The 14,175-nt window shown below is 41.5% G+C and overlaps 4 protein-coding genes across 4 annotated transcripts; 1 reads left to right on the top strand and 3 right to left on the bottom strand.

Annotated features, from left to right (window-relative positions):
- Positions 1 to 1,688: 1,688 nt before the first annotated feature.
- Positions 1,689 to 3,885, bottom strand: LOC120816052 (zona pellucida sperm-binding protein 3). Its single transcript, XM_040171302.2, has 11 exons — positions 3,768 to 3,885; positions 3,427 to 3,534; positions 3,169 to 3,335; positions 2,989 to 3,089; positions 2,822 to 2,910; positions 2,560 to 2,740; positions 2,372 to 2,477; positions 2,201 to 2,286; positions 2,015 to 2,106; positions 1,873 to 1,949; positions 1,689 to 1,801 (listed from the first exon to the last, which is right to left on the bottom strand). Exons 2-10 carry the CDS (start codon positions 3,491 to 3,493, stop codon positions 1,885 to 1,887), a joined length of 954 nt encoding a protein of 317 aa, XP_040027236.2. The 5' UTR covers positions 3,494 to 3,534; positions 3,768 to 3,885; the 3' UTR covers positions 1,689 to 1,801; positions 1,873 to 1,884.
- A 3,326-nt stretch (positions 3,886 to 7,211) lies between these two features.
- On the bottom strand, positions 7,212 to 9,029 carry LOC144405463 (zona pellucida sperm-binding protein 3-like). Its single transcript, XM_078098696.1, has 10 exons — positions 8,950 to 9,029; positions 8,692 to 8,858; positions 8,512 to 8,612; positions 8,345 to 8,433; positions 8,083 to 8,263; positions 7,895 to 8,000; positions 7,724 to 7,809; positions 7,538 to 7,629; positions 7,396 to 7,472; positions 7,212 to 7,324 (listed from the first exon to the last, which is right to left on the bottom strand). The coding sequence occupies exons 1-9, from the start codon at positions 9,014 to 9,016 to the stop codon at positions 7,408 to 7,410; spliced, it is 954 nt and encodes a 317-aa protein (XP_077954822.1). The 5' UTR covers positions 9,017 to 9,029; the 3' UTR covers positions 7,212 to 7,324; positions 7,396 to 7,407.
- A 1,022-nt stretch (positions 9,030 to 10,051) lies between these two features.
- On the bottom strand, positions 10,052 to 12,105 carry LOC120816053 (zona pellucida sperm-binding protein 3). Its single transcript, XM_040171303.2, has 10 exons — positions 11,996 to 12,105; positions 11,730 to 11,914; positions 11,557 to 11,660; positions 11,375 to 11,466; positions 11,120 to 11,300; positions 10,915 to 11,020; positions 10,742 to 10,830; positions 10,491 to 10,582; positions 10,287 to 10,398; positions 10,052 to 10,219 (listed from the first exon to the last, which is right to left on the bottom strand). Exons 1-9 carry the CDS (start codon positions 12,060 to 12,062, stop codon positions 10,298 to 10,300), a joined length of 1,017 nt encoding a protein of 338 aa, XP_040027237.2. The 5' UTR covers positions 12,063 to 12,105; the 3' UTR covers positions 10,052 to 10,219; positions 10,287 to 10,297.
- A 544-nt stretch (positions 12,106 to 12,649) lies between these two features.
- nedd8l (NEDD8 ubiquitin like modifier, like) lies at positions 12,650 to 14,174 on the top strand. Its single transcript, XM_040171235.2, has 4 exons — positions 12,650 to 12,839; positions 13,526 to 13,573; positions 13,666 to 13,748; positions 13,832 to 14,174. The coding sequence occupies exons 1-4, from the start codon at positions 12,822 to 12,824 to the stop codon at positions 13,953 to 13,955; spliced, it is 273 nt and encodes a 90-aa protein (XP_040027169.1). The 5' UTR covers positions 12,650 to 12,821; the 3' UTR covers positions 13,956 to 14,174.
- Position 14,175: the final 1 nt, after the last annotated feature.

Here is a 14,175-nt window from a genome sequence, read left to right on the forward strand (position 1 = left end):
CCATAAAAGAGGATTACATGACAAATACAAACCAGCAATTAATGTTCAACACTTGATGGGATGTTTTATTCAAGGAACATGTTTTGGTCATGTGGGAAAAGCTTTTACAGAATTTGTTTCCCCAAAATCGTATTGATATTTGACCTCTGCTCATAGGTGCTTTTGGAGGAGATCTGAAGATTGCAGAGTTAGATACAAGTCAACCTCTGAATTGGTTTGGAAGTAGTCTCTAAAGTGATCAGGAATTCTCCCCTCACCTAAAGTATCCTGTAAAAACACATATTTGAAAAGTATCGATGTCACACGTGTGAATCTGCAATTTCTGGACTAGAGAAGCAGAAAAGAGCTTTGACTTCGATGGGATAGCAAGTCTGGGGGACGAGAAGTCTTTTCAGAGAAGCTGGAAAATATGTCTAACCTTTATAATTCCAGTAGATTAGTGGAGTTTTCTACTAACACAATGTTTACTTCAATTTAAACTCACGATCTCTGGTATTTTGTAGAAATCACAAGGCAACCACGGATTCAATTAGAATTTGATACATTATGGTATGATTTTCTGCCACAAAAAATAAATCCTTTATATTCGAAGTCGGTTTAATTTGAACCGTGTAGCATAGGCAACTAAAGTATCAGCATCCATAATTACAATTTGAATTAGAGAAAACAGTCATCCACGAACAAAATCGTAAAAGAATACATTACCAGTGGTTAAAACTTTTTGTCTGAGCTTCCTTTGAGGATGTGACATTGTGAGATCGCCCTCAAACAGTCTCCCAAATAGCATTGTTCCATTGTTTTAAATGAACTGCATAAACTTTATAAAGTGATTTAATATAATGTACCAACACCTTGTTTACATTAAAACTTCAGTGGAAAAGCAAAATAAATTTAATTAAAAATGAAGTTGGAAGAGTGCAAAAACACTTAACAGGAAGTTTTTCAAACAGTTTGTCGCTTAGTGTCTTTCTGATGCTGCACGTCTCCCACGCCAATGTGCTGATCCGTTTGCAACTTCTGACGCGCTCGGGGGGGGGCTGTGGTTAAAAAAAACAATGTCAAGTCCGGTCTGTTTCGCTTGGTTCTTATTTACCATGGCTGTGTGTTCGGGGTTGTGGCTTCATCACCAACCCTATGTTTTCCCCCAGTTTGGAAACTACTGCCCAGTAATATAAACTAAAAGAGCAAAGGAGGCACAATTTGCAAACCCCACATTGTTTCCAAGAAAGCAAGACGATTAGCTAACAAACTGTTAAAGACTGGTTAACATCGCAGTCAGTATGAAATCTTACTGAGCTTTTCCAATAAATTAGTGGTCACTATAGTCAGGGATTTCAAAGGCCTACAACTACCTGGATCAAGTGCAGGGATAACATCAAGGTGAAAAAGCCATAGGTTGAAGGATAGGACTCATTAAAAAAAAAAAGATTTTAATCAAAGATATAAAAATTCACTGCACCGTTTAAGACATGATATTCTTGTACTCCAGGACAGGTAGTGAAATATATCCTTCAAGTCGGGTTTATATAAATAGTTGGAGAATTATTCAGCGGTCTATAAAAGTCTAGGTTAAACCCATTCTGTAGCAAGTTGCTGAACAGATAGCATGTCAAACACGTCGGCTGAGAGCAAGCGATGATCAAATTAAAAAATAATAATGTCAACCATTAAAGACACGGACATGAGCATAAAAGTTACATCTTTAATGACTTCATTAGAATCTGAACAGGAAAGAGCATTACGCCTTGAAGAGTCCAAATAAATATACAATTCGGAGTGAAGTTGCAACATGAATCCAGTCCTGTTGAATACAAGAAAGTGTTACGTTGTTTAAAAGGATAAATGTTTAGCACAATGTGGAATGAAAATTACCCTAAGAGAACTTCAAGAAGTCGCATCAGTAATGGTAAGTGGTCCAAGGACTGCTTTTTGTGCCACTCCACGAGTCCCTGTTTGAAAACAGTTCAAGTTCACATCAAAACTAGACAAAGTTAACATGTCAGAAGTAAAGTACCTGATTCTATACTCCTGGTCCTCCTGGACTTGCAGTCAGAGTCACAGCAGTCACAGAGAGTGCTGTATGCGTAGTTGTCCAGCAGCTCCCAGCTGAGTTCATGATTGAGAAGAGGCACTCAATTAGTCGCCAGCATAGCAGTACTATACTGACCAAACAAATAATCGATCATTTAGACGTTGTTACCCATGCTCTTTGACGTAGTGGCAGGCCTTCTTGGTGCTGTCAAGACCGTTGGGGTCCCAAGCCACAAGTTTACAGTGGATGAACACCTGAGGACGGAGGTTGTAAAGCAGAGTTGGCTTCAAGTTTTGACAATAAAGCCCTGAAACTAAAACCTGCACAATTTACTGTTACCTCTTGACCAAGACCAAACCTAAAAGCCTGAAGGGATAGTTGGAGCTCTGATGACTTCTGCCTTGGTTCAAATTTGGAGCCAGACATCCTGCTGTCCACAAGACATCTGGAAGTGGAGAAAATAAAGTGAGGTTTCACATTCAAGTTCTGGACGTCATGAAAAGAATAATTGGGTGATACACGATTACCCCTTATTGCCGATTATCGGGTACGAAGGGCTGTCGGGCTGCAGCTCCGGTGTGGTCGCTGCTACGCATTCCTCAAGAAGCAGAAGCAAGGGCTGATGGGTTTTCTGTGACACGCTGGCCATGATTGGGATAAAAGAGCCTAGAGCGAAGGTAGTGGACTCAGCGGGGCCCGAGAAGTCATCTACAGCAGTAAAGGAGTGTCATTCTGTTACACATCACCCTAAGAACCACCATATACAGTACGGTCTTACTTTAAACCCACCATTCATGAGGCCAATGTGGAACACTAGATGACCCACACCGTGTGTACTGAACACAGGGTCATAAATCATGGGGTACCAGTCTTTCGGCCTGCAACAAAAAAAGCAAACCAATTAAGCAACTGCTGCCATTTTACTAAACAGTCAATGTGGTAGAATAAACACCCACCTTGCAAAGGCACAGACAACAGGATGAGTGAAGGCCGGAGATTGAGAGTCAGAAGAACCGTAGGTCAGGTCATTGCTGTACATCAAGTAATCACCAGTTACCTTAGAGAGACGAATGTCAATGCGCCGCAAGAAACAGACCCGCGGTTTGAAGGGTTATATTAAAGAAGGTTCTACGCACAAGTCTCCTGAAGTTACAGTCATTGAGATCCACTCTGAAAACAGCCTGGGTGGCCGAGAAGCTGGTGGGGAAGCAGCTTCCCAGACGGAAGAGCGAGAGATCAGCCTGGGATCGGCCCTCTGTCCACACCACCGTCACCGAGTCGGGCCTGCAGTCCAGCTTCATGTCTGGAAAGGGGAAAAACACAAGGAACTCAAACTCGTTCTTTCTGAGGAATCAAATCACATACCTTCATCCACCACTTTGTTACATCATTACCTGCATAGACCAACATGGCAGCAGCCAGGCTCAAAACCACTGCTCGTTGCCAAAAGAAAGCCATCATGACTGGATGCTTGCTCCTGGCACTGTGAGGGGTTTTTATTCCTTGTAACAGGGAACATTGATCAAGAAAACCTCTTTCACCTGGTGTGTGTCAACAGTCTCAGGTGCAGAGGCCATCGGACCGATTGCAGCTCATTACAGAGATGTGTTTCACTTAGATGGAGCTTGATCAGCTGCACGTGAGCAGGTTTTGTGGAAAGATTTTCTCTTTATGCATAAAACAATCTTAAAATGTTTCATAGTGCAACGTAACTAAACAACCTGAAACTACTTACCACTATCTATAACAACCAACAACTGACACAACAACGTGAGCAGTCGGGCTCATCAACAGAGCCGGGTCTCCCACTGACTGACTCAGTCATCCCACCGGTCACTCCCTTCACACTCCACATGCACATACACTTGTCCCTTTCCCGTGTCACTTTCTGTTCTTTTTTTTAAAAACTATTATTCCTTTATTTTTAAACTAACACATATCCTTATATACTAACCCATAGCATTGTATTTTATTTTATACCTCTTGCACTATGTCGTCTTATCTGTCTTGTTGTCCTTTGTATAACTGTCTGCTGCACCAATCGCCAAGTCAAATTCCTTGTATGTCTGACATATTTTGGTAATAAATGTTTCCTGATTCCGGGGGGGTATTGCACAAAAGTACAATAAAAAATCCAGGATAAGTGAAAAGGCGCCGCTTGACTTAGTGTGATCCGCTCGTCGCAGCTTTATCGGTTGCACGTTTGCCAAGCCACGATGAGAAGGTGAAGCTAAATCAATCCAGGTGCACACGGTATCGATCACAGATGGAGAAGAAATGGAGAAGACGCTCGCTGCATATCGTTAACCCGCTGAGCAGCAACTGATCATGGAAACTTATGAGGAGGTGAAGCATATAATGTGCAAAACTGCAGCTGTAATTAAACAGAGAAAAGGCCTGGCAAACAATTGCAGACCGACTGAATGCGGAAGGATTTGAAACTGTCTACTTACAGGAAAGTTCTCTATAAGCATTGTCAAATATCTTTCTACAAATAATGTTCATACAGAACAAACAAGACTGGAGAAAAAATATCCTGCCAACAGGTCACGATAAAATATAAAATCATTTTGCAAGCTGGTCTTAACAGTTTGCAAATGGTGTAGAAATTACTTACAAGATGCCTGCCCACATATTTTATTGAAACTGATTTTAGCAGTTAAGAAGAAGGCTCATTTGTCTGGCACTAGGGGGGGCACCAGCACCAGCACCAGGTTTCAACCCAGCAGAGGAATTGGCCATTGTGTTAAACCAAGGGAGGCCTGTGATGGAACGGATTCAAGGTGGGACAGCTACTGACTTTCCACCTGCAGAAACTGCCCTCTTCATAGATGGGGGGGTCGTCGTGGCGCAGGGGTTAGAGAAGGTGTGCTGGGAAGCACAAGGTTGGTGGTTTGAGTCCAGGCTGCCCCATGTTCCATGTCGAAGTGTCCCTGAGCAAGACACCTAACCCCTAATTGCTCCCCAGGCAAATAATGTGAATAAGCCATGGGTTTAAAGTGTAATGTAAGTCGCTTTGGATAAAAGCGTCTGCTAAATGACCTGTAATGTAATGTAATGTGGTACATTTGACTGCACATCAAACACAATCACCCATTTGTACGGAATATGTGGACTGTCTTGTGGAATTTTCTCAGTTGTTAACTTGAAGGCAAATAAGTATTTATTGTGGGTGATTTTAATGTTTGTGTAGATACATTTAGAGTTGTATCTATTTACACAATTTAATAAACAAGCGTACTAAAGATAAAATAAATTCCCAGGCAGAAAACCTACTCGGCTTATTTTAAACCTAAACAATATTTAAATATCACAATATTCTACAGAATATGAAATGAATACTCATAAGCTATGATGACCTGAAATATTTCTAAGCGATGTGATAGATGACAATAATAGCACTCTTTACAAAGAATGTTCATGTAAATGTGTTGGAGTATAATATGCTTGTGAGATAAAGCAGAATAAGGGCTTGTGAGTATGGCAAGAAACCATAAAAGAGGATTACATGACAAATACAAACCAGCAATTAATGTTCAACACTTGATGGGATGTTTTATTCAAGGAACATGTTTTGGTCATGTGGGAAAAGCTTTTACAGAATTTGTTTCCCCAAAATCGTATTGATATTTGACCTCTGCTCATAGGTGCTTTTGGAGGAGATCTGAAGATTGCAGAGTTAGATACAAGTCAACCTCTGAATTGGTTTGGAAGTAGTCTCTAAAGTGATCAGGAATTCTCCCCTCACCTAAAGTATCCTGTAAAAACACATATTTGAAAAGTATCGATGTCACACGTGTGAATCTGCAATTTCTGGACTAGAGAAGCAGAAAAGAGCTTTGACTTCGATGGGATAGCAAGTCTGGGGGACGAGAAGTCTTTTCAGAGAAGCTGGAAAATATGTCTAACCTTTATAATTCCAGTAGATTAGTGGAGTTTTCTACTAACACAATGTTTACTTCAATTTAAACTCACGATCTCTGGTATTTTGTAGAAATCACAAGGCAACCACGGATTCAATTAGAATTTGATACATTATGGTATGATTTTCTGCCACAAAAAATAAATCCTTTATATTCGAAGTCGGTTTAATTTGAACCGTGTAGCATAGGCAACTAAAGTATCAGCATCCATAATTACAATTTGAATTAGAGAAAACAGTCATCCACGAACAAAATCGTAAAAGAATACATTACCAGTGGTTAAAACTTTTTGTCTGAGCTTCCTTTGAGGATGTGACATTGTGAGATCGCCCTCAAACAGTCTCCCAAATAGCATTGTTCCATTGTTTTAAATGAACTGCATAAACTTTATAAAGTGATTTAATATAATGTACCAACACCTTGTTTACATTAAAACTTCAGTGGAAAAGCAAAATAAATTTAATTAAAAATGAAGTTGGAAGAGTGCAAAAACACTTAACAGGAAGTTTTTCAAACAGTTTGTCGCTTAGTGTCTTTCTGATGCTGCACGTCTCCCACGCCAATGTGCTGATCCGTTTGCAACTTCTGACGCGCTCGGGGGGGGGCTGTGGTTAAAAAAAACAATGTCAAGTCCGGTCTGTTTCGCTTGGTTCTTATTTACCATGGCTGTGTGTTCGGGGTTGTGGCTTCATCACCAACCCTATGTTTTCCCCCAGTTTGGAAACTACTGCCCAGTAATATAAACTAAAAGAGCAAAGGAGGCACAATTTGCAAACCCCACATTGTTTCCAAGAAAGCAAGACGATTAGCTAACAAACTGTTAAAGACTGGTTAACATCGCAGTCAGTATGAAATCTTACTGAGCTTTTCCAATAAATTAGTGGTCACTATAGTCAGGGATTTCAAAGGCCTACAACTACCTGGATCAAGTGCAGGGATAACATCAAGGTGAAAAAGCCATAGGTTGAAGGATAGGACTCATTAAAAAAAAAAAGATTTTAATCAAAGATATAAAAATTCACTGCACCGTTTAAGACATGATATTCTTGTACTCCAGGACAGGTAGTGAAATATATCCTTCAAGTCGGGTTTATATAAATAGTTGGAGAATTATTCAGCGGTCTATAAAAGTCTAGGTTAAACCCATTCTGTAGCAAGTTGCTGAACAGATAGCATGTCAAACACGTCGGCTGAGAGCAAGCGATTATCAAATTAAAAAATAATAATGTCAACCATTAAAGACACGGACATGAGCATAAAAGTTACATCTTTAATGACTTCATTAGAATCTGAACAGGAAAGAGCATTACGCCTTGAAGAGTCCAAATAAATATACAATTCGGAGTGAAGTTGCAACATGAATCCAGTCCTGTTGAATACAAGAAAGTGTTACGTTGTTTAAAAGGATAAATGTTTAGCACAATGTGGAATGAAAATTACCCTAAGAGAACTTCAAGAAGTCGCATCAGTAATGGTAAGTGGTCCAAGGACTGCTTTTTGTGCCACTCCACGAGTCCCTGTTTGAAAACAGTTCAAGTTCACATCAAAACTAGACAAAGTTAACATGTCAGAAGTAAAGTACCTGATTCTATACTCCTGGTCCTCCTGGACTTGCAGTCAGAGTCACAGCAGTCACAGAGAGTGCTGTATGCGTAGTTGTCCAGCAGCTCCCAGCTGAGTTCATGATTGAGAAGAGGCACTCAATTAGTCGCCAGCATAGCAGTACTATACTGACCAAACAAATAATCGATCATTTAGACGTTGTTACCCATGCTCTTTGACGTAGTGGCAGGCCTTCTTGGTGCTGTCAAGACCGTTGGGGTCCCAAGCCACAAGTTTACAGTGGATGAACACCTGAGGACGGAGGTTGTAAAGCAGAGTTGGCTTCAAGTTTTGACAATAAAGCCCTGAAACTAAAACCTGCACAATTTACTGTTACCTCTTGACCAAGACCAAACCTAAAAGCCTGAAGGGATAGTTGGAGCTCTGATGACTTCTGCCTTGGTTCAAATTTGGAGCCAGACATCCTGCTGTCCACAAGACATCTGGAAGTGGAGAAAATAAAGTGAGGTTTCACATTCAAGTTCTGGACGTCATGAAAAGAATAATTGGGTGATACACGATTACCCCTTATTGCCGATTATCGGGTACGAAGGGCTGTCGGGCTGCAGCTCCGGTGTGGTCGCTGCTACGCATTCCTCAAGAAGCAGAAGCAAGGGCTGATGGGTTTTCTGTGACACGCTGGCCATGATTGGGATAAAAGAGCCTAGAGCGAAGGTAGTGGACTCAGCGGGGCCCGAGAAGTCATCTACAGCAGTAAAGGAGTGTCATTCTGTTACACATCACCCTAAGAACCACCATATACAGTACGGTCTTACTTTAAACCCACCATTCATGAGGCCAATGTGGAACACTAGATGACCCACACCGTGTGTACTGAACACAGGGTCATAAATCATGGGGTACCAGTCTTTCGGCCTGCAACAAAAAAAGCAAACCAATTAAGCAACTGCTGCCATTTTACTAAACAGTCAATGTGGTAGAATAAACACCCACCTTGCAAAGGCACAGACAACAGGATGAGTGAAGGCCGGAGATTGAGAGTCAGAAGAACCGTAGGTCAGGTCATTGCTGTACATCAAGTAATCACCAGTTACCTTAGAGAGACGAATGTCAATGAGCCGCAAGAAACAGACCCGCGGTTTGAAGGGTTATATTAAAGAAGGTTCTACGCACAAGTCTCCTGAAGTTACAGTCATTGAGATCCACTCTGAAAACAGCCTGGGTGGCCGAGAAGCTGGTGGGGAAGCAGCTTCCCAGACGGAAGAGCGAGAGATCAGCCTGGGATCGGCCCTCTGTCCACACCACCGTCACCGAGTCGGGCCTGCAGTCCAGCTTCATGTCTGGAAAGGGGAAAAACACAAGGAACTCAAACTCGTTCTTTCTGAGGAATCAAATCACATACCTTCATCCACCACTTTGTTACATCATTACCTGCATAGACCAACATGGCAGCAGCCAGGCTCAAAACCACTGCTCGTTGCCAAAAGAAAGCCATCATGACTGGATGCTTGCTCCTGGCACTGTGAGAGTTTTTATTCCTTGTTACCGGGGAACATTCACCAAGAAAACCTCTTTCACCTGGTGTGTGTCAACAGTCTCAGGTGCAGAGGCCATCGGACCGATTGCAGCTCATTACACAGATGTGTTTCACTTAGATGGAGCTTGATCAGCTGCACGAGAGCAGGTGTTTTATTTGGCGGAAAGATTTTCTCTTGACACATAAAAGACTTCACATATACATTTAAACATGTATCACACTTATCTTTTTTACTGTTTCAGTACTGCAGCTATGTGAAAGGAAATCATAGAAAACTATGAATTTCATTGTAGAGTAACTTAAGCGTGAACAGCCACAAAGTAACCTCGTTACTAACAAAGTTTAAAATAAGACCCAAACCAAGTAATTCTCATAGGAATTGATATATCTAATGACACCAAATTTAGAAAACACCTGCAGATTAAAGAGGCCTAAATCTGACAATGTAGAGTGGGGTCGTTTCAGGTTTGTGAATTATCTATTGAAATTTCTGATACAATACACTAAGCGCTGAAGGAAGTAACAGGTATTTAGTTTGAGGAAGAGTGTGTTCAAAATCAGTTGCTAAATACTCTAGAGTACTTCATGAAGAAAGGTCTGACTTAAGTATGAGAGGGAAAACGGATACTTGAGCCTAAAATCAAAATTCATTGAGAGTTGGGCATCTTGCAAGAGCTAGGTGGGGTTGTCGTGGCGCAGGGGTAGAGGGGGCACCAGGAACTGCAGGGTTGGTGGTTTGAGCCCCGGCTGCCCCACGTCGAAGTGTCCCTGAGAAAAGACACCTAACCCCCAATTGCTCCGTGGGCAAAAATGGATAAAAGAGTCAGCTAAATGACCTGTTGTAGCAAACCAAATGTAGGGTATGGACCATAATTATAAGACGCATGTGTCCAAGATGACGTTTGCCACATCAGGACATCTGCAGTAACCTTAGTCAGTACCATTTTATCGTGTGATGACACAGGGAAAAAAAAAAAAAAAAGTAGAGATTCTGAGTAGGGTTTGCAACTGGTTTATTTGTATACACTGTTTATGATGACATTTGACAATCTGCAAACAGTTCAAGCTGAGATCATGTAAAGTGTACTGTCACATTGGCCGAGGCCACAGCCATCTGTTTGTCAAGCAGGACCACCAAGTCTGCGTCAGTTTGGACTGGGACTCCTAGAGAGAACAGAGATTTAGTCCTTTAGTTTAAGCCAAAGTTCCAGTTTCCAAACAAAGACCTTACATTTTTATGGCTCAAGGGGCAGGCACAGACTCCATAGACATGTTGGCCTTTGAGTCAGACGGATCCATTATGATCAGGGGTCCCAACACAGAAAAGTGACTGAAGCCGTGGTCTGACAAATGAAAGGTTAAAATTTCTGATGAAAAAAAAATTATATTTTAGAATGAGGTATATCAAACATCAGGTTTGGCAGAATAGTGATACCCAGTTCAACTCCTCTTTTGAAGCGGGATGCACAGGTGGAGTCACAGCAACTACAGATGGAGCTGTTCGAGGGGTCGTCGAGCAGTTCCCACCTAGAAAAGGCACAATCGTGGAGGGGCATTGTATCAGCAGGGAGTTGACTATTAAAGTTCAGATGGATAAAGCTGGTAAGTCAATTAAATGGATTAACATTTTCTCCTCTGATTAGCAGTTTTAAATGCAAGAGGTAATCTTTATTTTAAAGTCATTACCTCATACTTTCCTTCTTATAATGGCAGGCTTTATTAGTTTCATCAAGAGCGTCAGGATCCCATGCGACCAGTTTACAATGAATGTACACCTGAGGAGCACATGACACTGCAAAGATTAAGTTACAAAATATGAATTTACTAAAAACATTCCTTATGGCAGTTTCAACACTCACCTCCTCTCCGTGACCCAACTGGAAGGCTTGCAGGACAAGGGTCACTGCAGACGTCTGGTAGCGAGGAAGGAACAGAGAGTTCTCAGTCATGCTTTCCAGAAGACACCTGAAGAAATGTAAATGTTGCAGATTAGCAGCAAGTCTTTAAACCTAGAAAAGTCATTAAAGAAAAAAAAAAAAAAAAGACTAACTCCATGCTCCCCACCCTTTATTGCCTATGATGGGGTGTACGGCGCTACCAGCATGCAGCTCTGGTGTAGAGGTCGCCACGCATTCCTCCATGAGCAACAGCAAGGGTTGATGGGACTTCTGCTCCACTGTTGCCCAGATTGGCAGTAGAGCACCCAGGGTGATAACATTGGACTTTGCTACGCTTGATAGCTTCTCTGTAGGGAAACTATAAAGTTGAGAGCGGCCCTGCGAGTGGACCAAGTCAGCATTTTGTAGTACCAGAACTCACCGTCGAGCAGAGCCATGTGGAACACTAGATTGCCTCGGCCTTCAGAAACACCGTATCCAGGGTTCAGGGAAGATGGAACTATTCCTGGGGGTCTGAATTAGAACAGGAGAAATTTTTCAACTTAAACGTTGCAGCATTTAAAAGTGGAATTTTATTCAGTAATAAAGTAAAGATACTGCCACCTTAAATAAACACACTGGACGGCATGCACAAAGGCAGCTGGTTTGGACCTCGGCTCTGGCCTGTAAGTCATCTCGTTTGCGAAGGTGACATATTTTCGTGTTATCTGTAGGAAGACAGCTCATTGAGACATTTGAGAGGCAGGAATTTTAGTTGAATAGAGCTTTTGAATTACCAATCTTTGAAATTGGCAGTCAGCTAATTTTTGGTTGAAGTAGACTTCCCCCTCTCCACTAGGCAGCACATTCAAAGTAGTAGCCATGCAGGTTCCAAGGAAGAGACGGGCGGCATTCGGCACCAACTCCGCACTGATCTTCCATTTGATTCTTATGAAGTCTTTTCCACAGACAACTTTGATGTCTGCAAACAAACAACATGATTCACGTTTTAATTCATGAACAACTACCGGAAGGTTGACACATTTTTACGCGCAAAGAATACCTGAACTAGCAACAGCTTTTGCGTAGGCCACCAAGAGTATCACACCTAGGCACAGAATAGCCACCATGACTGAATTGTCCTGAGCTTGGCGGAACGGACACTATTTGTATACTTCCTGTCAAATGAGTTGAATGATTAACACCTGTGTGAGAGCGAGGTGTCAGTTGGTCAGCGTCAACTTATACTGTGGAGTTTCTGTATGTTCTCACAGTTCCATTTCTACTGTAGAATATTCATTTTGGACAAATGTAACTCACGTTAGGTGAATTTGATCATATAGCAATTAAAAACATTTATATATACATGCACTCATTTTAGTCTACACCTCTATTATGCAATGTATTCAGAGGAAAATATTGTTATTAGTATGTATTATTTGAATTGGTTGTTACTTGCTTCATAAGTTAGCTATATTAGACATAAAATAATGTGAATTTTAACCACCTAGATCAACTGCACCATTCAAATATTTAAACCTTATAATGATCCAAGAACTTTTAGGTCTATTGGAGTTCAAATTTCATTTTTTATAGCTTGCCACTTGATCAGATATTGATATTTTTTGATAAGTCAATGATGTAAATATTTGTGTCCACATGAAAGCTTCTGTGACTTATTATAGCTCGTTTCGCTATTTCTGCGTAAGGCCGGAACCATCTTTTCGTTCGGTTGGACGCTGTCATGCCCGGAGGGGTTAGCTGTGAACACAGGAAGTACGTGAGAGTCAGCCGGAGAAGAGCAGGTTGTAAAACGCCGATACGTCTAGTGTTTTTGTCAACAGAGACATTTCATATAATTTGGAATTGTATTGAATTAGTTATTCAAGATGCTGATCAAAGTTAAGGTAAGGCCATAGTTTGCTCCACGCTAGCGCGTCTCCGCTTCCTCCCAGCTGCTGTTTGCTAACGCCAGTCACCGGCTCGAAAACGTTAATTTAGTTTATACCGAGAGGGGGTCATTTATTATATCCTAATTTACACGTAGCTTGTTTTATGCCGCGACGTCTTTTGATTGAAAAGACCAGAAAAAGACTGTCTATTCGTAGACGTTGAAAATACGTCTATGTTCAGACCACATTTCAACGAGATTTGTTTACGGTAATATTTCGTCCTCTACTTTGTGCTATATCAGTATTTTAGATGTTTAAAAAGAAAGTACGTCCACATTTGTAATTTTACCACCGATATTATGAATCCTGTTGAAAACTGGTCTATACGTGAACGTCTACGAATAGACTTTTCAAAAAATGCTCACAGGGAGAGAACTGCCGATCATTTTCTGAATCCAAGTCGCCCACTGTGAGGATATTACTAGACATTATATGTGGGTGTCTGGTCTCACGAAACCAGACCTTTAACGAGATACTGGGTTCGTACTGTTGGTTTATTTCACTCTCCCCCCTGATATAGTGTTACATAAAATGATGTGACCCAACACAAATAAAAAAGGACACGGCCGTTTTTTTCTCGTGAATTCTTCTTTCTCATGTGTTCAGACACCAAACTACATGATTGTGTAATTTTGTTTCAGACTCTCACAGGAAAAGAAATAGAGATCGACATTGAGCCGACAGACAAGGTGAGAAATTATCGCTATTAGATGGTAAAAGGTGCTGTTGACTCTAAAGGCACCGTATCCTCTCTAAGTCATCTTTCTTTGTGTAAATGAAGGTGGAGCGAATTAAAGAAAGGGTGGAGGAGAAGGAAGGAATCCCCCCACAGCAACAGAGACTCATCTACAGCGGCAAACAGATGTGAGTTCCCCTACATGGCCAACACTTTTGCTCCGTAGTTGCTGCAAGATGCAGTTTGTCATCCATCTCTTTCTCTCACTCAGGAACGATGAGAAGACTGCTGCAGACTACAAGATCCAGGGCGGCTCCGTGCTCCACCTTGTGTTGGCGCTACGAGGCGGCTCGAGGCCGCGCAGGCCAGACACACGCTGCTCCTTGTTGTCATGAGTCGCTGTTGGGGCCAGCTGAGTGCCGAGATTTGAAATCACACGCTCCCTGACCGTCGCAGAGAAAAAAACAACAAAAATTAAGAAAAAAAGGACGTTCTAATTCCTTTTGTAGATGTTTTTTTTGTAAACCCACAGTGTCTTTCTGAGTTGATGCAGGCCCCCATGCCAATTGAGACACTCTGTGGTCTATTTGTTTGTGAATAAATACTGAAATTGAG

Source organism: Gasterosteus aculeatus, chromosome 3 (assembly GCF_964276395.1).
Source record: "Gasterosteus aculeatus chromosome 3, fGasAcu3.hap1.1, whole genome shotgun sequence".
NCBI classification, from domain to species: domain Eukaryota; kingdom Metazoa; phylum Chordata; class Actinopteri; order Perciformes; family Gasterosteidae; genus Gasterosteus; species Gasterosteus aculeatus.

Coding starts and splice junctions, on each gene's coding strand:
- LOC120816052 (XM_040171302.2), bottom strand. CDS start 3,493: ATGATGGCTTTCTTTTGGCAACGAGCAGTGGTTTTGAGCCTGGCTGCT. Junction 3,336..3,426: donor TGCCATGTTGGTCTATGCAG/GTAATGATGTAA, acceptor TCCCCTTTCCAG/ACATGAAGCTGGACTGCAGG. Junction 2,911..2,988: donor GTTGTCTGTGCCTTTGCAAG/GTGGGTGTTTAT, acceptor TTTTTGTTGCAG/GCCGAAAGACTGGTACCCCA.
- LOC144405463 (XM_078098696.1), bottom strand. CDS start 9,016: ATGATGGCTTTCTTTTGGCAACGAGCAGTGGTTTTGAGCCTGGCTGCT. Junction 8,859..8,949: donor TGCCATGTTGGTCTATGCAG/GTAATGATGTAA, acceptor TCCCCTTTCCAG/ACATGAAGCTGGACTGCAGG. Junction 8,264..8,344: donor CCACATTGGCCTCATGAATG/GTGGGTTTAAAG, acceptor TTACTGCTGTAG/ATGACTTCTCGGGCCCCGCT.
- nedd8l (XM_040171235.2), top strand. Junction 13,574..13,665: donor ACATTGAGCCGACAGACAAG/GTGAGAAATTAT, acceptor GTGTAAATGAAG/GTGGAGCGAATTAAAGAAAG. Junction 13,749..13,831: donor ATCTACAGCGGCAAACAGAT/GTGAGTTCCCCT, acceptor TCTCTCACTCAG/GAACGATGAGAAGACTGCTG.
- LOC120816053 (XM_040171303.2), bottom strand. CDS start 12,062: ATGGTGGCTATTCTGTGCCTAGGTGTGATACTCTTGGTGGCCTACGCA. Junction 11,915..11,995: donor AAAAGCTGTTGCTAGTTCAG/GTATTCTTTGCG, acceptor GTTTGTTTGCAG/ACATCAAAGTTGTCTGTGGA. Junction 11,467..11,556: donor GTCCAGTGTGTTTATTTAAG/GTGGCAGTATCT, acceptor GTTCTAATTCAG/ACCCCCAGGAATAGTTCCAT.